Raw genomic sequence first — 24,354 nt, 5'->3', positions numbered from 1 at the left:
TCCATTTAAAGAAATTTGAAAGAAAATATCTGGTTGTGTTCTTGGGACTTTTGTTGTATCACTGGTGCTATGTCTAGACATTTTTCTTATGTGATGCTCCTGGGAAATGTGGGAAGTTGTCAGGATATTTTATCAATGAACAGCTTCAGAAGTCCCTGCACTGTTATGCTAGTTAGGTAGCAGTGATTTTTTCCTTCTATCAGTTCTGGTCTTCTTGCTGCCTTGGCAAAGGTTTTCAAACAGACCCAAAATTACCTGCCGATAAATAGTTTTAAGGGAACCAGACATCTCTTCTGTTTCCAACTTATTGCAATGTACTAACTAATGATCTCACTGTCTACTTTTTTTCCATTGTGTAGTTCAAAGGAGCTGATCCGTTTCTGCTAAGTTTTATGTTCAAATCTCATTTCAATTAGATGAACTCTTTCGTTACAAGAAATAAATGTTGTCTGAGTTTGGAATATCCCAGTGTAATGTAAATTATATTAGGTGCTTTTTCTCTAGTATGTATGTATGTATCTAGCAGTGGCTATTAAAATAAATTCCTGTGGATTTCTGTATCCTCAGAACTCCCTACCCCCATTTCTTAGTGCTTGACTCTCTCTGAATGAGGGAAAAGTCTGCAGGGTCTAAGTCGGCTGGGAGCTTTATAGCCACTGTTTGAGCAAGGACTGAGTCTCTGTTTCAGTGCTTGTCACTTGCACCTTTTTTTAAATCCTCATAGATTTAACCGATGACTTTGAATTCAAACTCCCCGCCGGTCCATCTCCAAAGCAGAAGTAAAAATGCATATGGAAGCATTGTTTTTGAGGTATTTGAATTACAGAGAGCGAGCGATCTGCAAGGCATTATCAAACATTATCTTTACTTTCCAGTTCACTGTATTTAACAGGTTCTAGAGCATTAGTAACATGAGTCTGGTCATTTTGTGTGCTTTCTGCACCGAATCTGTGTGGCTTGTCATATGGCATATTGGGTGCCATAAAACTTAACTGCTTTTGAGGACTGCTATGATGTGTATTGCCTGCTAGCATAATTAATACTGCTTTCATCAATCTTTCCATGAGTTCAAATAAAAGTTGTCCAGGCTAATTGAGGCAGACATCACCTTATAACATCCATAGGAAACTCTGTAACCATCCTGAAAGCTAAAGATCTATTTTGTCTTCAGTGACTGAAGAAATCCCAAACTGAAAATAAGCCAACTGTGTGCTCAGGGATCTCAGGATTTTCCCTCATTTTCCCAGAATGTTTTTGTTGTTTTTCTTTTCAATCTGAAGAACTTTGGCCCTGATGCAAGAGCCCCCAACATAAGTATAAGTTTAATTTTCATAATACCATCAGTGAGAAGTAATAGTTGTTACCAGAATAAAGCGTATGCCTGAGGAGAAGAAATGTTTTTCTTGTAATCTGTAGTATTTCTTTAGTGTTGTCAATCATTTAACTACTCTAATATTTTAAAGGGATGTTTTCGATTTTAAAAAATAACTGAATATTTTCTGGGTCCCTGTTTAAAAACACATTTAATTGCAAGAGGCAGATTTTGGCATTTCAGTGTAATTATTATTATTTATATTCTATATGCTTCAAAAATTATGATTCAGGCCCCCCAAAGTCATTACATTGGCTTAAAAATAATGAGATTAAACAACAAATACATATGCACTTCCTGTTGTTTCCCCTGTAGTCTGTGGCTTTGGAAACTTTAGGGTGCGGTCAAGTTGTGTTTTCTGGCTTTTGTCTGGATCATAACAGCTAAAAGTTTACTATTTTATTTATAAGAAACCTGAGATTCTTAGAAAATCCATGGATTCTAGCCAAATTTAAGGGCTCTTAAGAAAAACAATTACTGTTCTGAAAGTTGCATATAAGCTGAGAGCATTTGCAATAGCCTTGTAGGCAATTTGATAACTGGTTACTCCTATGATTAATTTCATTAACTGCAGACACTAACTGTTTACTTTTTTACAGAACATTAAATAACAGAACAAAGAACATTAAATTACAGAATAAATACAATTGCCAGTTTCAATAGAGTTACAGAGAGGCTCAAGCATATGTAGGACTTGGCATTTCTTCTGAGCTATTTACAGCTGACAGTACATATTTTTAAATAGTCACCAAACTGAGACTATCTGATAGAAATAAATGACTGTCCTTCCTCTTCCAGGTATAGAGAATACCTCCACCCTCTTACTGTTTGCACAGCAAATTTCCACCCCCATTTTCTTTGTACTCTAAAAAAGGCAGAAACAAAAAGCCTGGGCTTTTTTCAAGCATTCTGATCTTATAACACAGCTTCATGCACTGTGTATTTCACTGCACAGAAGAGCTTGTAAAAGAATGTAAATGTATGTGGTTTGAATGCTGGGTTAAAATAGAAAATATTCTATTTCACCGAATAGTAGGATAATTACTACAATAGTGCATCAGATTACTGTAAAAATACTTAATGCTCCCTGCTGCATACATAATGTTTCAGTTAAATTATCTACTATGTTTATATTATAAGCCAAGAAAGTCATACATATAAAACTTTGCTTGTTTGAATAATAGATTTTTCCATTTTCCAGTCGACATAGAATAAGAAATTTATCAGCAATTGAAGTTCCCAACTAATGTAAAGTTACAGTTTGGGGTGAGAACTCTGATTAATTGTCAAGACATTTTGACAATTAAGTTCAAGCAAATGCTGCATCAATTAAGTGTGGTTAGTTATTAGAGTCCTTCAACTGAGAACCAAGGAACAGGAAGAGGGTGTATGGTATGTTTTTAACAACTTGTTAATATCTATTTTGTACTTAAGGCATCAAACAGGGTGCCATTTTTCTTTCACTACAGCCCTTTGGAGAGAATTCACTACTGTAGTTTGTGCCCTGTAGTTAAGTCAGTTGAAAGATACACTGCGTATCGACATTTTCTTCTGGTAACACAATTAAAGCTGGGTAGGTCATGCTGCAAGGCAGAAGTGGTTTAATGAACTCCAGGTGGCAAGTTGCAGTCAAAAACCATCACCTGGTATGACATGCCTTTTGTTCATTTGGCTGGCCAATTTAGTTTTTATAACACCGAGATAAAAAGTTCCCATGGGATTTTTGCCGACTTAGATGGTCTGTAAGGAATCTCATTTCATTCCCCTCCTTTGTGTGAGATATTACGAAGATATGGCTTATCGCAACTTGTTCCAGAGCAGCATCACCTCTGAGTGTGGTTTTCCCACAGGAACACAATGAGGTCAGCGAAACTGGAGGCTGGTAATGTAGGGTAGATTTTGACCTAAATAGAGGTTACATGAATGCTCGATATGTGCTTGATTGCTTGTCTGGTAATGTCATTCTCTTTCTGCCAGAACACAATTTCTAAATCTTTATTTCTCTCCTGTAGACACTCAGATGTGCATTTCCTACCTAAGGGGAAAGGGAAGGTGCTCCCATTAAACAAACACATGGGGATCAATTCGACAGAAAATGTTTGATTCCCTTGGTTGTCAGTCTGGAATAAAATAGTGGAGTTCTAGAAACCATGTTTATTTACTGGTTTGTCTTTTTTTGCACATGTTAATGTCTGCATTACAGTAATGGTACTCGCTGTTAAAGGTTTCTTCTCAGCCCTGCTAGTAAAATATGGTTTTGTAAATATGGAGTGTGTTCTATGTTAATGTAATTATCAATGCTTTGATATAAGAGAACTGAATAGGTTGTCAATCATATTTCAGGTTTTCTATTCTATAAAAATTCATCACTTTGTAGGTGTAGTCAAAACATTTATATAACAAGGTCTTTCTGAACTGAAAATGAGTCCCTGAGGGGATCTAGAGGTGCACCGGAGACCCTGAAAGAAACTGGAATCTATGTTATTGTGAAAATCACTGCTGGTCTGCTCCTGCTGAAGTGTCTGAAAGAGTTGGACTGGTTCAAGTGTCACAAAGAGGGATTGTGGCCTGGGTTGGCTGACACGTTGGACCACATCAGAATTGTTTATAGATGGAAGGAAGAACTTTGGTTATAAAAGGAATGACAGTGCTCATGAATGTGCTGTGAAAGAGAGAAATATGGACCATTGGCACGGAGAGGAAACTTTCAGCGTAGGATATTTCATTGAGCTCACTGGAATCAGAATGGCTAATGATCAGCTGTGCCAAGAAACCAGTCGTCATGTACAGTTGACACAGAAGTGGGAATAGTTGTAGTAGTCTTTGTGTAACAGTAGTGGTGATGTTTTCAAGCAATGTCATAGATGATACCATGAAGTGGTTAGTGAAGGGTTTTAGTTAAAAATGCAACTCCCGTTGAAACCTTAGAAGTTGTTCATAGGAAAAGAAATATAACCTGCTACTGAAAGCAAGTTTGTATCCTTACAAAATCACTAGAGATAAGTGAAATATAGGAAGGAAATTGATTTAAATTCTTTAAATTGTGACTCTTAAAAAGTAATTTTTACCTGGAAGCAACAAAGTAGGTATTTTATTATGTCAGTGCTTTTTTGTTCTACAGGATTATGATCTTCAGCTTTGCTTTATTGGAACATCCCTGATACACAGGATCCCCAAAGTACACCACAATCCATCTTGTCTTTCATGTGCATGCGAGTGAGCTTTGAAATTGAGCAAGGCTTTCATACAAAAGAATATGATATGTAAAATTGGATAATTACATAGGTTTTAAATAAAAGCAGTTCACAAGACTTGTATTTGCTAAGCTGACTTGTTCTAAAGCAAACTTGTATTACTTTTCATTTTGACTCATAGAAATTTGAGTATTAGTAATCTTTCATGCTTCAGTAATAAGATCCGAGTAGCAAGAGCTGCAGATCAGAAGGTGCCAAGAACGGTCACAAGTGAGGAAAGCTCTAGCCTGGGTCAGATTTGCTGCCTTCAGCAAAACCATTTCACCTCTTAGCTCCTGTAAGAAAGGTTCTATGTTTAGTCGCCCTTCTCCTGACTATAGTTTTGCAAGTTTTCTGCATTTTTTATTACATTTTTTTTGCAGATCGTTAGCTCCTTTAAGTTAAGGTAAGTGAGAAGGAATCACTTTTTTCCTGATTTTTGGCAATGAAACCAGTAGTTGACTTGGGACGGTTACAGAACCAGGCAGATGTAGCATCTGATAATGGACAGAGAAGCCTATTTTCTGTTGGTTTTCAGAGAGGTAGAATGCCTAATCAAACCTTTTAAATATCACAGAAGTAAAGTGCTAGATATAATTCACAAATATCTTTTGATCATGAAACATATAAATTGTCTTTGTGTTCCTTTTGACTTTTATGTTACTTTTATGCTATCTAGTTCTGTTTTTGGAGCTTTTTTACTGAGTATTATTTAAGAGTAGGCTTTACAGAAATCTCTTCCAGCTTCAGTTTTTCATGAGAGTTTTCCTTTTTAATCCAGGAACACAAGAAGCCATTGCAATGTGTCTGCATGTAGAGACAAAACAAGCTGTCAATGAAACCCTGTGTGACAGTTCCAAGAGACCGCCACCAATGACTCGTGCTTGCAATACAAAGCTCTGCCCTCCAAGGTACACTGCAATAGTGAAATCAAACTGTGGCAAAGAAATGGTTAATATGACTTAAATAAACATTGGCTTTCTCAGAAAGGGTTCGGATTGCAGGACTGTGGTCTTACTATGGGATGAAATTTCACTACTTCTGTCTTTAACAAGGTTGTGGGGTTGGGATTTTTTTTGGTCTTGTTCACTCCTTTTCCACTCTTCACATCTCACTAATAAAATAGGGAACATTTTCTGAAATAAATCTCTTCTGTGTAGATGTTTGCCAGAGTTGAAAAAATAGCCTTAACTCTTCTAGTGGTTCAAGGAAAATTTTAGGGCAATTTCACAAAAAAAACCAGAGAATATTTACTTTCTATCCTTACTGAATGAAAAAAAGTGAAATTATGATTTAAAGTTATTTTAATTTCATGCTTCTTTAGTAGCCCTACATAGTTCTTATGGCTTCTTATGTTTATTCGGAGAATATGGGAAAAGAATAAACCCAGTGCAAATCCAAGAAAACCTAGCGGATTTGGTCACTTGAAAGGGCCATATGTGAAATTTTGACATGTGCTGCCTTATTTACCCGCTTTTGATCTCAGACATCCCTGATCCTTTGCATACTGTTTCTATGTGTTTGCAGAAACCTCATCTTGCAAAGTGTAGGGAAGAAGTTAACAGGAACAGGATGTTTTATAGAAAACATGTACACATTTAAAGGAAGTTTTGTAGATGTAAGAAAGGTCTATTTACATATTTATATTTATAAATGTAAACGCCAGCAGGTTGCCAACAAGCTGTTTTTTCTGAGGAGCATTCTGAAAGTAAATGCTGGAGTTGAATTTGTCTGGAAATTACTATTACTTTATTGTGAATAATGTCTGCTTTTCCTTGTTACCTGCAAGTTTATAAATCTAGTTTATAATTTTGCATTACATCCAAACCAAAGAGATGTTTTAGCCATCTATCAATTACTAGGCCTCCAGGTTTTGGGTTTTTTTTTTTTTTTTTTGCTAGGATCTGTTAGAGCATGATTGCTCCTTCCCCAGTCTGAGGCGAGTTGCTAAAATGTGGGGTTTTGGCTGTGTTGTTGGAACAGGTGGCAAAGCGGCCCCTGGAGACGCTGCTCGGCTACGTGTGGGGTTGGGATACAGACCAGAGATGTGTTCTGCCAGCAGCCGGGAGGATCTGCTGTTGCTGCTGAAGAGTGCAAGGACGAAAAACCTCATTCTTTACAAGCTTGCAACCAGATTGATTGTCCTCCTGTTTGGCACGTTGAGGAATGGCAACAGGTATGACCAGGTTATAGAAATAGGTTAAATGTGGAGATGGACTTGAAATTCTTTAGCTGGAATAACACGGACAGTAGCTCCTAAACTTTGGTAGGTGTTTCAGTTGATTTCATTAGAACAATCCAGGGTCAAAAATACCACTTTTGACTACTATGCCAATGGGTAGTCACAGAATGAGGTGGAAAGTCCTTTTTAAGATTTCAGAAGTCTGGATACCATCTCTCTTTCTATGCTCTGCAAATGCAATAACCTACTTTTGGAGACATGACTTTGTTGGTTTTTTTTTGTCTCAAGGACAGGGTTTCCTAAACTCCCACCAGGTGTATTAACTGATGTGGGACGTAGGCAGATCTACGTGCAAGATGCATGTTTTTCTTAAAGATTTCTGCTACTTAATTGCACTCAAGTAGTGTGACTTTTTAACTTAAGTTCCCATCATCTCTAATATACTAGTGAAATATTTTTAACAGAAGAACTTTCTACATGCTGCTTGCTTTTTAATTGAAAGTAGATGTCATTTTTCAAGAGGGTATAATTAGCGGGGGGGAGCTTACAGTGTTTATGTACAATAACAATGTGATGGGTGAGCCCAGATGTCCATGCAGGTGTACATGTTATGTTCTCTTCTTCTCCTTAGTGTTCACGTACTTGTGGAAGAGGAATTCAGACTCGCAAAGTGTACTGTAAGCAGCTGTTGACGGACGGAAGTTTCCTGAAGCACTCTGATGACACCTGCCAGGGACCTAAATTGCCAACTAGTAAACCATGTGCAAAAGTTGATTGTCCTCCTCAGATAGTTGTAGGAGAATGGTCCAAGGTAAGCAGTCCCTAACAAGGGCGAACCAAAACCTTCAACTGCAACATGAGCTCTAAAGATTTCTGCTTGGGTGAATAAGGTGTTTGGAGCAACAAATTCACAGGGTAGCTGAACAGGACTAAAGTGTGCATACAGTTGCTGTGCATCCCTGCCTACAACCAGACTGATCACATCCCCCTTCCTGAGCTGTGTTTGAGTTGCTGAAGGACAGGCTGTAACACATTGCATGCGTTCTACCAGATGTGTTCAGCTATCAGTTATTTCATAGTATGGCTTCCAAAAAGCAAATCTTTACATTATACTGGAATATGTCCTCCTCCTTCCCCATTTAATGCAAGCTTGCTACCACTCCCTGTTCAAAAAAGATTTATAAAAGTGAATTTAGAAGCTGCAATTAAAGGTTCGTGCAATACAAACTAGGAGAGAGGGTTGAGAGACTTGACACAGACTGTTTGGAACGTGCTGAATTGTATCTCTTAGATACTAGATCTCATTGCTCTGTTCTGCCCACTGTTGGACATTAATACCGTCATGTTATTTTACTTGTTCCTGAGTTGCTTGCTGGAACAAATTATCTATCTTGTATTCTTATTGCCTGGAAAAATGGAGAGAGTTTAATGTCTGGGTACACAATGATATGTATGAAGTAGAGCATATGCACTGTCTTTCAGAAGAAATAAAAGACAAACTAGTTTAAAATTAGCATGTGTGGTGTGGAACACCAAGTTTAGCTTGACTGCATCCTTCCTTTCACAGTGCTCAGTAAGCTGCGGAGTTGGAATCCAGAGAAGGAAACTTGCCTGCCAAAACCTAACAGCAAAGGGCCAATATGTCACATTAAATGGATCAATGTGTAGCGGTCTGTCTCCTTCACTGCTTGTAAGGTCTTGTCAGATGAATGCCTGCAACAGTAAGTATGTTACTTTATGTAGCTTCTTGCTGATTTGGAATGATCTATTTATAAAGAAAAGTCTGCATACAGGTTAATTCACTCATCTCCCTGTACTTTCACAACATTACAAATCTGGCATTAACTGACTGTCATAATTACTAGACCAGTAACAACAGGATTATTTTTAATTTTTTTTCCTGCCAGTCAGAAATAAAGGTTATGATCTCAAGAAGTAGTTTTGAATACACTTCAGTGGGGTACATACCTCTCACCCTCTTACTTACCTATATTTGATCTGATATTTCCTTTATCCTTTATGCTATCCCAACTGCAAAAAAAAAAAAAAATCCATACATTGAATATAAATTACAAAGGACATTAGAAAAGATAAGAATCCAGTTCTGGCTTGTCTTTTCACTGTACATTTGTATTACTCCAGACATTTTGCTTAGCGTGGTGGAATTCAAAACCTGAAACTCTGTGCCAGTGATAACTTTAGGTATAATTTCTATCTTTTCTTGTAGAAATGAGAATCCCAGTCTCGTGAGCTTTGCAGGAAGCGATGACAGTACAGACAGTCTTCAAAAAATCCAATATTTTATTACTGTCTATATAAAAAATCTTTTCAGAAAGATTGTCTGTAGGAACTGTATAATTTGGGCACAATCGGGTTATGATACTGATGGTAGTTGCACTAATTGCCTGTGTGTAACACTGATGGAAATACCTTACTGCTATAGAATATGTTCAATTACATACAGTCATTTAGAACTGGCAGTTCTAAATGCGGGTTCCTTATGTCTGAACCTGTGCTCTCCTTCCTTTATAAACAAGGGTATTAGTTTGTAGGTTTGGGGAGGAGGGTGCTGAAAAGAAAGGAAAAAAGGAGAAGTTTTGTTTTTGAGGTGGGAGAAAACCTAAAGCCTTCATGAACGGCCTGGTTTTGATCACAGATCACAGAGATAGACATGTTTTGACCCAATTCATAGTGCTGTCAAGAAATAGCTACTTTACACATTTTGAAGCTTTGCTGTAAAAATTATTCACAAAACAAAAGAAGAAATAGAATAATTACTGATTCATACATAATATGAAACTTCTTTTCCTGGCCTGTGTTTCAGATTAACATGCCAAAATCCCGAGGTTCAAAACTCCACTTAAATAAAGCCCTGTGGACTTTCAGGAATGTCCTTGGCATAAGGTTTAATAAAATATTTTGAGCTGCATATCTATCTGAATTTAATTAATTGTGGATAGTTGAATGGCAATGTAGCTGGTTTGCAAATTGCTTAGCACAGTCTGATATTAAAGTTACATTGTCAGCTTCCACCACAGTGCCAAGAAAGCAGGACAGTGGACTGCAGAGGGAACACGGTTGCACTGAGTGGGTGCAGATCAAAGTCATAAAAGAGAATCACTGTCCTCTCCCTTCATCTCCACAACCATTTGGAACAAGGGAGCCCTTCGCAGCTCGGATCTGCCTGGCAATTCCCGGCTGCGCAGCAGGAGGACAGGGGAAGGTGTGAGACATGTCCATACCCAGAGTTCCAGTTTGGGTTTTGCAGAAGGAGCCAGGGCAGCAGCAGGCTTTGGATTCACAGGAACACGCAGGAGGCATCTTCTTCTGCAACATGGGTTCAGGCTGCCTTGAAGGGGGAGTGAGTAGAAGGCAGGAATGTAGCATGGCTCTGGGACGGGCAGATGGCTAGCAGGAGAGTGACGCGGACTCAGTGCAGAGCACATGTGCTGTGAGGGGGTCTTGCCTTTGGGAGCAGTGTTTCTGAATGTGCCTCCTCAAGATTATGCTTGCGTGGCTCAGATGAGCTCCTTCCTTTTACTGTCTCGTGACAGTGCTGAGGCTTTTTAGACTTAATCTTTTACCCTGGGACTAGTAATCGTAGCTGTTTTCTACTTAATAAGCCCTATTAAGTCAGAAGCGTTCCTGACTGTGGGCTCTGAGAAATAGGAAATAACACCAGTCTCGCCCTGAGGTCACCAGGACCTGACGCTCAGCTGAAGCTGTAGAAGGACCATTATAGGTCATAGATGCAGATGGATTTGTACCAGGTGATAATGAGGTCCAATGGCTCCAGTACGATCTAAACCTTAAGCAACGTTTACCTTGTAGAAAAAAAAACCCTCTCCCAAACAGGCTGTTACCTCAGCAGCTGCAAGATTGGATGATACTAAGGATCCAGAAAATGCACACTTATGTGGCCTCATATATTTATATGACCTTATATATTTATATGGCCTGCCATCCGCAACTCTGAACTTTGTTTCACTCCTAACCCTGCTCACCAGTCACCAGTAAAAATATACACACCCTTTAGTGTTGAACTGCTAATGAGAGTTAGTGGTCTTTCTTTTCTTAAAAAATGAAATGGATGAGACTTGTTAACGTATTTATAAGTATGCACTGGGTTTAATTCCATGTTGGAATAACTAGTGTAAACAGAGCACAGCCTGAAGTATTTTAATTTGTGTGTTTAAAGTTACACTTACTGTGTCTGTAAGTTGGATTTTGGAAATCGAAGATTTAATACTGGAACGCTTCCCTAAAAATAAATATTTGGGGCCCAATAACTTATTAAAAACAGGACGCTACTTCAATAATTTTAGTAAACTGAGTGCCTAAAGCAATTTATTTGTTGTACCACGTGAAATGGTTGAGGGAACCATGTATCTGGATAACGAATACTGATTTAAAAGCTGTGTAATTATGAAACCATGATATCCCCACAGGTCTGAACTCATTACCCAAAACACTGAAAATAACCATTTTGTTTTATAAGCATAAGAATGCACTCTGGGGTGTAGTTTATATAGTGTACACACTTATTGAATGCTTGAAGCATTTAGCTTTTCACCTATTTCTTCACAGCATATTTGGAGCATGTGCATGGAAGAAGCATGCAGTTGTTCAAATATCAGTTGTGTGCCATCACTGTAGTTGTCATTTTATTTATGTGTTTACCAAGTGGAATAGTAGTAATGATTTCAGGCACGCTGAGAAACAATTTGGTTTATATGTCCGTTTCCTGGCTCATCAACTCATTCTGCAGGCTCTGAGTTTTTTCTCTGTCACATACCAAAGGGCTGGGTTACCAAACACAATTGGATTGTTTTCTAGCACCAACGCCGAGTGTTTCCCGACTCTTCCCAGCTGGCCAATTCTAGCTTGCATGGAACGAGCTCAGGGGGTGCGTGCCCTTGCTCCACGCCTCCTACAGTGCTTTGTTTCTCACCTACCTAGTGTTTTCTTAGTAAAATTTGTTCTGCTGATCAAAGTGGGGCACAGTAGTTGCCAGCAGTGAGTCAACACAGAGGTATCCGAAACATTGCAGTCATTCTGGTGGTGTCTCCAGCTTGCCTACCCAGCCACCGCTGGGAAAGCTGCCTGTGGTGGTGTTCATTCAGGCATCTCACGGCATCACGGAATCTCCCCAGAAACCTTTCAGCATCCCAGTGCCTGCAGTACAATGCAGGAGGAGCTCCATGATACCCAGTGTCTCCATACCCAGTCTGCATGAAGCTTTGTGCGGTAAATGTCTGCTTTTGTCAATTCCTCTGATTACTACATTCAACCTCTCAAAATTTTTACTTATTTCTCTCTTTCCTCCCTTTCCTCCCTACTTTCTTGGCAGAACACTGTGAACCACTCATCTTTCAACCCAAAGAAATTACCCTCAGACAATGATTACATGGTGGCTTTGCTTGTTGCATGTACTGTGTCTTCGTTGACTGGTTCTTTCACCTCCTGTGTTGCTATCAATTTGGCCTGACTCAATCAGACAACCAGCACTGCCAGGCAACAATTTAAATGCCAGTCAAGGGGAGCTTTACTTTTTGGATAGGTTTTGTTTTATTTAGGTCATTCTGTGCTCAACAGTGCTCAAATGTGGGGAAAGTGATAATGCGTCCTAATTTTTTTGATTCACTTTTCCCGTTCCTGTCATGCCTAGCCTTTCTGAGGCAGCAGTAGGAAACATATAGGAAACATAACCATAATAGAATTCCATATATAGCAAAAATTAATATATATTACATGTATATGTATACATTTATATATGTGTGCAACATTTGTGTCCTTCATATAGGTATATGTTGCCCGTATCTTTTTATTTTTGGGGAAGAAGCAATAGAATTCTTGGTTGGAGCAGGGGAATGATATGGTTTCATGTTGTTCGTATTTTTGCATTTTTGTGACTCAGATAAAAGCTCAGCATGTTGCAATCTGACTTGAACAAAGTCAGGAAAAGCTCTGTCAAGCATTCTGTGAAAAGTAGATTTTGTAAGCATGAGTGCCAATGATTAGATACTTTTCAACACTTTTCTTTCAGAGTTTAAACCAAAGCTTCCAGAAAAGTATTCTGCTCACAGACCTCAGATCGTCAGCATTCACCGAGTCTATATTCAAACAAGACAAGAGAAGCGCATTAATTTTACCATAGGAAGCCGAGCCTATTTACTTCCAAAAACATCTGTTGTAATTAAGTGTCCTGTACGGAGGTTCCAGAAATCACTTATCCGGTGGGAGAAGGATGGACAGCCCTTACAAAACTCTAAAAGACTTGGCATCACTAAGTCAGGCTCACTGAAAATACATAGTCTTGAAGCTACTGATATTGGTGTGTACCGCTGTATTGCAGGCTCTGTGCATGAGACATTTGTACTCAAACTCATTGGTACTGACAACAGGTTGATAGAACCACCAAATCTTAGAAAACATTCCAGTGAGACCAGTAACACAGATCACAATGAGGCTAACAGCTTTGGGGCCAAATGGCATAAAATGAGCAAAATGTGGCAAATGTGGAGTAAGAAGAATGAGCTCTATCTGGGTGACAGGCAGGTAAACGATCAGCCATTTCTGCGCAACCTTGGAACCTTTGGGAGTAATTCAGCAGAAGACTTCAGCTCTCGTGAATTCAAGAATAAACGTCTGGAGGCAGCAGTTCTCCAGGGTGCCTACAGCATGGACACTGCGCAGTTTGAAGAACTGATAAGGAACATGAGTCAGCTGATTGAAGCTGGAGAAGTCAATGATGATTTGGCATCCCAGGTCATTTATCAATTAATTGCTGAATTATCTAGGCCTCCACAACCAGCTACTGAAAAATGGAAAGGGGTCCAGGATGAGAAACTTGCCTCAAAACTCACAGGCAAATCACCAAATGAATCTGAACGTTTCAGCACAAAAACTGTTGATAAGTTAATGTTTGACCAGAAGGTTCCAGTTATTATGAGGCAAAAGGAAATTCCTCGTGTTTCCTTCAACAGAACAGTAACTGTACGAATTGGAAATACGGTTTTTCTGACCAAGAATACCCATGCTGTCAATCTCCTGTGTGAAACAGCTGGTATTAGTGAAGTGAAGTATACTTGGACAAAAGACGGCGAGACATTAAAAGCCTCTGAGAAGTAAGTAAATATCTTCTCTTTTATTTTTGAATGACTTACTATGTCACTATCAATTGTAAAAATCCACCCTGCTGTGCAGTATTAAAAATGAGGTAAGCGTGAACACCGTGCCTTCCATCTTTCTATTTAATTTATTTTTTTTTTCTTTCAAGTGTCTGTCATGTTGTTTGGCTTTACTAACATCCAAGTGTATGTCCGTGTCCAGGATATTATGCGGGATGGTTGACTTTTTTACTAGGTGAAGTGTTTTGGATGTCCTAATTCTATTTTGTGATCAGCCTTCGTCATTTCAGCTGCATCAGAAAATGAACAGATTTATACTCAAATTCAGAAGCCTATTGGATTCTTTCAGATACCGGATACAGTAGGAACACATTAAAAACCTCTGCCATGGTATAGATGAAAAGAAGTCTTAGTTCTTACTCATTTTAAGAAGGGAAAATATCACTCCTACCGTCACCATATCCTTCCTCCCAGTAAATCTTTAGGCATAACTGTAGCTGCATGACTTCAATTTAAAAAGAAAGAATGAGCATTTATGGTTGTTTTTCAATGCTTCAGAATTTACAGATATTTCTGTTGAGGACAGTAATAATGAAATAATAAAGGACCACAAAATAATAAAGGACCTCTATTACCGTCACAATTTGAGAACTATGCCTGAAGAACAAGTACAGCAAGTGTGTGTTACATTCAGATATTTGCTCAAGACTGAGCAAACACTTTTACTCCATTGCTGATAAATTAGAAGCTCACCTGATAATATTAACATTAACTTTGTGTGTGAGCCTCTTGGAATTACAGCTAGCTCTTGAGTAATGAAAAAACCGATTCTGAAATGATAAAGGCACTTTTGGATATTTCTCAACATACTTAACTGATTAACCACACTGCCAAGAAAAATATACTTCTGCAGGGCTATCAATTAAAGCAAAGACACCAAAACTGAGCCATTTTTAAAAGTGCAGATGTTTTTGGAACCATGTAGCTCCCACCAGTTATGTTTATTTTGTGAAATACGCATAATTTCCCATTAATTTGTTGCAAGTGATACTTTTGTTTTTTGGACATGATGGTGTTTTATTTATTCACAAGTATCTGTTTGATTCCTAATGTCTGCTTTCATCACTTGCCTTCATTTTAGCTCAGACTGATATTCTTGCACTTAAGGGATACATTGGCAAAGTAGGTTTCTTTCCTATTTTTTTTACAGTAAGGTTTCTTATACACAAATCCATATATATGTATGTGTACCCAAAAGCCAGTGACATTAATAGCATTGCCTCTGAAAAAGAACGTGGGGAGGTAAATGAGCTGTTTTTCTGTTGGGTTTGTAAAAGAAGGCCTTACTTGAGCCATGCATGAGGTGGCTTGTTTTGCTGAGACACAGGTATTTTTAAGAGGTTTTGTGTATCTCTTACTTTTGTAAGTGTACTCAGTGTGGGAGAATGCCAGAGCTACAGGGTTTTTGGATGTGATGAGTGTATGGCGTGATTCATGTACCTTAATGCTGAGAAAGGTAACGAGGGGGAAAAGTCCAGGCTGCTGTTTTCAGGCTTGTCCCCTGTGGTGCACTCTCCCTGACCTTGCCCCTCAGTGCAAGGTATTCAAGGTATTCAAGACACCAGTGGGTTTTTGGTGGAAGACTTCAGCTTCAATGATTATAATATTTAAAAAAAAACAAAACAGAAACCAAACAAAACAACAACAAACCCAAACCAAAGCAAACAACAAACATACAGTAATTTGGAAGTCAGATTAGACCATACATTTGTGAATTTCCCAGTCCTGCTGAAAACCAAGCTTGCTCTGGATAGATGGATTTCTTGCCAAGCCTAATACTTGTAATTGTGGTAGTCTGATTTATTCATGCTGCTGTTCCTGAGGGATTCTGGTTTATAGTAGCAAACTTGCTGTCCTCCAAAGGGCTGCAGCTAGGACACAGCTTTGTAGAAGAAGGATATCTGAAGAATCTTCCATGCATGTACCCCTGAGTGTTCCCCTGTTGTCACCAAAGAGGAGGCAGAACTGTTACTGTATGCACTGGTCTAGAACAGTAAACTTCTAAAACGGAGTTTTGCTGCTGTATCTGTAACTCTTGCAGGAAGATTCAGCTGGGTTTGTCCCAGGGTAATAACCCTTGTCTTTCCTTGAATACTCTGCAGGGTGATCCTAGACACCATTGGAAAAGTGCAGATTCAGAATCCTACTCAAAAGGAACTTGGTACTTATGGATGCCTGGTTGTTAATGACTTTGGGTTTGATATGGAAACATCATTGCTATTGCGTGCAGGTAAGACTGCATCCACAGAATCGGGCATGTAACTTTTTTTTTAATATATAAGCACCCATCCCCATTACAATGTGAAATATTTTTTTGTGTGTGAAATCCATGAAACTCTGCCTGATTTAACAGGTAGTGATAAGATGGTGTTTTTGCTGTAAAACCACAGCAGGTGTGAACTGAGTCTGCTTGTACCTATCCCACCTGTATTTTCTGGCTGCTGCTTTGCAAACTGACTTCTGTTTCAAACATGATTTTATTATTAAATTTATTTTTTTTATTATTAAATTTAAATACAAGATCTATAAGATCTATATTTTTTAAATACAAGATCTAAGATCTATATTTAAAAGTAAAATAAAGCTTTTAAAACTGATTATCCCTTTAATTTCAAAGAGATTCCTGTCATCTTGTCCTCTGTGTTAAACGTTACAAATCTGGAAGCCAGCAGTCTCTCAGCAGTTGTTGGAGGTACAATCATGGCGAGAACTGGAGCAAATATTATGGTTGAATGTCCAGTGAAAGGTAAGCAAGAACTGCACTGAAGTTCCTTGTAATGTTGGAATCAAAAATTTACCTTACATCTTGAAAGAAATTACCAGTGAGAGCAGAAAATGATAGATCATTAGTAATTTTTTATTAGGCATGTCACCCGCAACAGTCTTATTTCTTTTCTGTCTTTAGTTTACACACACACATGTATGCATTCACACAGAGTTTCCTTTAAAATTACTTTTCTTTCCATGAAGTGGTCTGAGGCTCCGCTACAGAGCTTAAAGCTGACCAGTGAATGACTGTATTGCTGCAAGAGCAAGCATGGCCAGCTGACTTGCTCATCAGAGAACTTTCTTTATCCCTGTTTGAGATGCACATATGTCTAGGCTATTGTTAAAACCAAAAATGAAATCTCCAGCCATAGCTTAATAGAACTTTAAACCTGACGGTGAAGTAAACTTACCTTTTAGAGCCATCAGTCTGCAGCTGCAGTAAGGAAACAAGGAAAAGTGCTGAGCCATGAGAGCATATCGGTATTTTCAAGCTCAACATCTGTGGAGCAGCATTAATGTTAATCAGAACCTACATGCATTAATTAAGCGCTTCACCACTTCATTTTATTTTCTAGTCCTTTGTTGGAAAGGTAGATATTTTCTTTTTAATCTCATCATTGCTATCTCTTAAGTTTAAATTGTAAGATTTAACTCACAGTCACAACATTCTGTCAGGTATTTAATAAGCTAAGGTGAGCCCTTTGTGCCATGTTGAAGATGGTGTATGAAAGTGCTAATAGCAATGAACATCACAACTGAGTGCAAAGAGAGGCAGCAGAGAAGCCAGCGTGCCCTTCACATTCATGTTGCTGGGGGAGTCCACAGCGGAAGGCGTGTTGATATTGAACCAGAGGAGTGACAGAAATATATATATATATGTATGCAAATAGCTCTGCATACAATAGTGGCGCCAGGCTGACATGTATTAGGACACATGGCTCTGCTGTTCACTGTTGTACCAAGGCTAATTCTTTGATGAAGTAATATTTTCCAACTATAGTTTGGCAACTCTATGTATAACTGACCTACATCTCAAATCCAGCAGAGAGTTAATGTCACGCTGTTAATATTAATATTGTTAGGATGGGTAAGCAGTTAGCAATTTAAATATAAATTAATATTTTCACATGGGACTGTAGACTTCCAAATGCTTTAGAACTGTGTATATTCATGAGCCAAACTTTAGTTATGCTAAGACACCAGTGTTGACTTAAAAAATGATTTATCTAATTGCTTTATTTCCTGTCATTGCCAAGGAAGTAAGCATTACTCTTTGTGAATAAAATAGAGCTTGCATGTCTTAAAATGTCACTAAGCCTAGAAGCAGAAAAAACTTATGCAATGATGGAAGCAGAGTTTTTCTGATCTCCTTTCCTTAATGAAAAGTAATAAACCACTGACTTTAGAAGACTGAACTTAAATAACTCTTTATTGCTGATAAGTTTGTCCAATAAGTGGGACCCCAAAATATGTGCATTTGCTGTGTGGTAGGATGAGAACTTTGCTGTGAATGCTGATAAAACAGCATGTGAATTACCAAACAACCAAGAGCTTGAATCAGAAAAAAATACAAATATTTCTATGCACTCTAAAGGTTCTGTTCCTACCAACAGGCAATGAGTCTGCAAGTGCCCTTTTCTCCTCATCAGGCATGTTGATTTACAGTAATGATCTCTTGCCTTCTTGGAGTCATAGCCCGCTGCAAATCCTTACAACTAATATCTAGAGAAAAAATGCCGTTGGACAGTAATTGAATGTGACTGTCTATAAGCTGAGGATCTCTTACAATGAACTATACAATTAATTATAAGAGAGCCCTTCTTTTAGTGTCGGGGAGACCTTGGCTAGATCTGGAGCACCTTTTCTTCACTGCCGTTCCTCCTGAACTCTCAGAAAGAAGGATGTGTTTTCTTTTTGGGTGACAACTTCTCTCCCTGTCCTGAGTGAAGTGTAACTAGATAAGACTTTGTGTGTTCTTCATGTTCTGCTACATACTTATTCAGGGTCCTTCTAGACAGATGTTACTCATGCAGATTTCTCAGTGGCATCGAGCAGATACATCTGATCTATGGGACTCTTTCTAGCCCACAAAATAGTCGTCCATAAGAAGAACCATCTAATGAATAAGGTGTCTGTGAAGAATATTAGTGCTGTGCCACTAGCAGAATTCTTAAATTACATTTAAATTTCTTGGCTGCAGTGACTTCTGAGGTTTTTTTCTGGAGGCTGAATAACTTATAATGCTTCTTTATAGTTTTCAAACCATAGTTTTCTCTGTGAATAAGTCTACATATAGAGTTCTACATTTTGTGTCTAGCAGTGTAAGGTCTACTCAGGACTTTTCTTTCTGAAATACATAGAAAATTCTGCACATATGCAAAATGGTAAATTAATGATTCATTTAGGAGAGAATATCATGCCATAGAGCAGAACTTCAGCTGGAAGTAGGAGCAGCTTACCCAACAATCTGAAAAAGGCAATTATGAAAGGTAAAGAGGAGGCGATGTTGTAAAAGAAGATACACTTTCCTAGCTTCCTCCTCTCCTGGCTGGCTAATGACTCTACAATACACCCTTTAATATTCAAGGCCTGAAGTATATTCCACTTAAGGGGCTCTGGGTTCATTAGGGCATGTTACACAGGACAGCTCTTGTTTGATGGTTTTAATGGAAAGGACATGAAGTTTAACATTAATGAAGTTTAAATTACATGCAGTGTTAGCCAGCTGACTACAAGGGTGTTTTTCTCTCTCTCCTTTTTTTTTTTTTTTTTTTGTTGCTGATTTGGTTCTTTTTGTCCTTTTGAAAGTCTTTCTTGCACACTCCAAAAATCACATTCAGATTGAAAAAAAACTTTGAAATGCTGAAGAGCAGTGTATCCTGATAAATAGAAGAACATCAAAGAATAGATTAAGAAAAGTTAGCTAAACTGCTGAAGCTATAGTATCGATTTCTTTTCTCTTTTTAATTTATAAAAAAACTATTTTTCCACTAATTATAATGAACTCACTTTTATAGCTCCCACACGAGCATAGTCTAGAAGATATTCATAACATTCTGAATAGATTCATATTCCATTCTTACAGCCAAGAGCTTTTCAATCAACACACATGGTATAAATATCAATACTGATTGCTCCAAATTGCTCTTGGATAACATTTATTGTATTTGCAGAAAAGATCGTCTTGTGATTATTACTAAAATAAACTAAAACTGTCAGACTCCATTTATTGTGAAATCTTGAAAGCTTTAAGTTGAAGTAAAATAGCGGGGGGGGGGGGGGGAGGGAATGAAAAGATGTCTAAAATGTGCATTGTCTGCCACCTGCTGGTGAGACAGTAGAAGTAAACATACACCGAATTGAGGTTGTTTACACATTATATTGTATCTCTGAAATATCTTGGCACAGAGGCTTCTAAAAGTAGAAACTCCATCTTTATCCAAATTCTTAATGCCTATGGATATATTTTGGCTCTCTAAGAATAACATATTGATTAAAAAATTGTGAGAAACACACAAAACCTGTTGAATCAGGGTCATCTTTTTGCACATACGTTTCACAAAGATGGACCAGCTACTTGCTGTCAGTATTGGAACTTGAAACTGGTCCAGATAAATCAAGAATTTGATTTTCCATCTGTTCCTTCATTTCCCCACACTATTCTAAATGTAACTTTGATGCTGTTCTTTGTCTTCTGTGCTTAACCCCCCCGAAGACCATTCAGTGAGGAAAAGTAGCTGCTTAATACATAGGATTCTGGCTCTTCATTTCTTTAAGGGTTTTTTATGTGTTCTTCTAAAAGATATAAATAATGGGTTTAAAAGGTTTGAAGGGATAAGCACAGATTTATTGTATGAGGAAGGAATGACACTATTTATAATTAGTATAATAAAAGGAAAATCTTTTGCTTTTATGTTTCTTTTCACTGTAAGTGCATCTACATTAGAAGGTTTGTTTGTTCGGACATAAGTGGGAAGAACTGAAAGATCTACTTCAAAAGCTTAATTGTGCTTTGCTTTGTGCCTTGCAACAGTCTGGGAACCTGAAAACTGAATCCCTTTGGATATAACCAAACTGAAAGGTGTACCTAGGGACTGTATATATTATTTTCCAGATATTGATGGGCAGTAAGTCCAATGGTCCTGGCAAGGTTCACCAAGTAGTTCAAAGCAACCCTCATCCAAACACATATTGGATGTGTTTTGGGACTTCAGTACCAACTAGGTCTCTTTAAAGGCATATTCCTGATGTCCTCTGCTACTTGCTAATGTAGACATAGCCTACAGAATTCCTGGGGAGGAGGGGGAAAACTGGAACAGTCTACAGAATTGCTTTTTTTGGTGTGTATTTCTCCCTTTTTTTCCCAGCTTTCCCTATTGGAGCAGAGGTTTCCTTCAAATACCTAATTCAGGAAGGGTTAAGATGGTTTGTGCTAGAGGAAGGTAAAATTTCATAAATCTATGAGAGTTCTTGGAATGCTCAGCAAACATGTGGCTATTCCCTTGATACTTCCTACTTCAATTTGCAAAAAGCTGTCAAGTTCCCTAGGTAAAGCTTAACAAATTCTCATAGTGTAAAAGCAGAGGTTAGCTCGTTGGTAAGTAACTCATTAAATGGTTGGAAGGAACAAGTGGTCAAATTTTGCAGTGGATAGAGGTTACCAGTAGGGTGCCCCAAGATTCTGTTCCGGGATTTGTGATGTTCAACATTTTTATATAAGTTCTGTAAAAGAATGTGAACAGTTAGTTGACTAAAGCTGTGAAAAATCAAGATTTATAAAGATCAGATCTTAAACTCTCTGCAAAGAGTTGCAGCAGGATCACTCAAATAATGTTTAATAGCTAAATGAGGGCAACAGATGTTCAGAATTGATATTTACAGAATAAATGTATATATAGAACAAACAACCTTAAATATAGACACATGCACATGGCTGTACCTGAATGACTGCCACTTGGAGAAAGATTTGTGGAGTCACACTGGTTAGTTCCATGGGAACACCAGCACACTCCCTGGGTGGTGTCCATACAGGCAAATCAAAACTAATGGCAGAGGAATGGACAAAAGAATAGAAAATGAGCTATTGCTTAAAGCTGTTGGGAATCACGTTTGCAACTTGCTACTCTCATCTCCAAAAGGATATAGTAGTGCTAGAAAAGATAGCAATATTAGAGGAAACAAGCAGGGGGTTGGAGCACCTCTGCTACGAGGACAGGCTGAAGGAGCTGGGGTTGTTCAGCCTGGAGAAGAGGAGGTTCCGGGGAGACCTAATAGCAACCTTCCAGTACCTGAAGGGGGCCTACGGGAAGGCTGGAGACAGTCTGTTTACAAAGGCCGGCAATGACAGAACAAGGGGTAATGGCTTTAAACTGGAAAAAAGCAGATTTAGATTAGACATTAGGAATAAGTTCTTTACCATGAGGGTGGTGGAGCACTGGAATAGGTTGCCAAGGGAGGTGGTTGAGGCCCCTTCCCTGGAGACATTCAAGGTAAGGCTCGACGAGGCCCTGGGCAACCTGGTCTAGTTGGGGATGTCCCCACTGACTGCGGGGGGGGTCGGACTAGATGACCTTTGAAGGTCCCTTCCAGCCCAGAGGATTCTATGATTCTATGACGGTCTAAGTGCTACTTCTGATTCTGGAAGCTAGGAAGATATATTGAGGAAAGGTCATTCAATAAGTGCCATGGTTTTAGTACTCATTGCCTACACATCCCCAGGTGCCCATCATTGGACACAAAGTGCTGAGTTTAGTGGACTTCAGGTCTGACTAAGAATGGCAATTCCTGTGTAGTTCTTTAATTTCTGATAAAATTATATTTTCCAAGTCCCTGAGTATGTATCTACTTTATGACCATAAATGTCTGGGTTCTTGGTGGCGTAACACAGCTCTTCAGTAAAGACAAAGTATAATTACTAACCAGTTGGGCAAACCAGTCTCTGATAACAGTGCTGAATCGTAGAATTGCCCTAATGTGCACCAACCAAGTCTTTGTTGGGAGTCTGCAGAATTCAGTCTAGCAGTCGTTTCTGAGTTCATACTTAACTCAGATCCTCTTATTTAGTTACCTAAATATAGTTGCCTTATTTTAAATGCCTGATTTTGAAAAATATTAGCCTTAAACTCCTGCAGCTGGAAAAAAGATCGAGTTCTCTTTGAGCTGACAGCCAGAGAACTAAACAAGACCCGACAGCGCTGTAGCAAGGGTGGGATGGGAAGGGGTCTTGCTTCAGGAACCCCTCTAAGGAGGTCACCAGATGTCAGTAAGTATATCTAAATCCTGCCAGATGTTGCTACCACCTAGGAAGAGGGGCTGTTGCTTGGCTGGTAGCAAGAGGCAGAGGCAATAGCTTTGAAAGATTGCAAGAGAATGGGGCAGCATCAGAGGGTAGGTTGGAGGATCAGAGCAAGTGCCAAAACGTCTCACGCTGGCTCTCTGTGCAAGGTTATTAATCCCGGTGAAGTTGGCAAGATTCATACAGGTAATTTCAGTAGCAACATGGTTTAGGCTTTTTAGGGTTCACTAGAAGCTGATCGCTCAAGCATAATTCAGATGAATATAAAGGCAGTTTGTGACTTTTGCTGCAGAAAATATGAAGATGTATCAATCAAAGAAATTACATTGTAAATTATGCTAAATCCACTGTAGGTGTTAGTGAGTGTAGAATAAATAATAATGAGATGACATTCGTTGTGTATATTACTGACCCAGAATCATTTCCTCTGAAAGATGACATGTGAATTTAGCCTCTACAGTTAGGTAAACTTTTAGCAAAGTGCAGCAAAATGTGATTTGTGCCAGCACAGTTCTCCTTGCTCTTGAATGGGAAATACAGAATACTTTATGAGATTCTACATAGCTGGGAGAAAAATTTCTGAAGACATATCCAATGTTTTAGAGCAACTAGTTAGTAGGCCAAGATTTTTATGGTGTGTAATATTTCATAGGGCTTTCAAGGTTGGAGGAAATTTGTTTTTGAACACTGAATATTTTAAGGGCACCCTATAGTGTGGATTCCTTTTTTTTTTTTCTTTTTTTAAACACGTGTTTCACAGTCCCATCCGGAGCTGGAGTTTTTTTCCATAACATTTGCTGTCCCAGGGCCACTCACGGTGGAAAATGACTTTTTTTTTCATGGAACATTGAGTATTTTAGAGCTGCTCCAGTGCTAGTGGAAAATAAACTGTGTTTGAGGTCAGAAAAATAGATTAAACTTATTTTAAAGTTTTATAGCCACTTAGGTCTGTAGTAGAGATTTTTTACATCGGAGGATTTATATCCATTGCAAGATTAAGATTCTGATTTTTAAGGTTTCCGAAGACTAAGATGGCCTGAGTTCAGGAATACATCTTTGTTCCTGAAGGACAATTACAGCCATCCTTAATTTTAAGTATGCATTTAATTGCATTCCCTAATAGGGGTGGATTTAATCCTATGCTTAAGTGCTTTCCTGATTTAGAGCCATGCAATATGATTGTTTGATTCTGCTACTCACTGATGTCAGTGATGGTTCTCCCATTCGAATCACTGGGATCTAAATTGCACTCAGGGATTCTGAACCTTTGGCAGTTTGGGTGAGTTCATAACTTTGGGCTCATCCTCAGCTGC

General features: G+C 38.5%; 1 protein-coding gene across 1 annotated transcript in view; it reads left to right on the top strand.

Annotated features, from left to right (window-relative positions):
- The window catches only part of ADAMTSL3 (ADAMTS like 3), a 189,368-nt gene that overhangs the window by 148,320 nt on the left and 16,694 nt on the right, over window positions 1–24,354 (top strand). The window contains exons 17-23 of the mRNA XM_074155696.1: window positions 5,387–5,516; window positions 6,589–6,781; window positions 7,419–7,598; window positions 8,355–8,508; window positions 12,834–13,914; window positions 16,080–16,207; window positions 16,595–16,723. Of these exons, the coding sequence (XP_074011797.1) occupies window positions 5,387–5,516; window positions 6,589–6,781; window positions 7,419–7,598; window positions 8,355–8,508; window positions 12,834–13,914; window positions 16,080–16,207; window positions 16,595–16,723 (1,995 nt within the window). The remainder of the gene's footprint in view (window positions 1–5,386; window positions 5,517–6,588; window positions 6,782–7,418; window positions 7,599–8,354; window positions 8,509–12,833; window positions 13,915–16,079; window positions 16,208–16,594; window positions 16,724–24,354) is intronic.

This window comes from Numenius arquata, chromosome 11 (genome assembly GCF_964106895.1).
Source record: "Numenius arquata chromosome 11, bNumArq3.hap1.1, whole genome shotgun sequence".
Classification (NCBI taxonomy): Eukaryota; Metazoa; Chordata; class Aves; order Charadriiformes; family Scolopacidae; genus Numenius; species Numenius arquata.
This window is presented reverse-complemented; position numbering and strand designations above follow the sequence as displayed.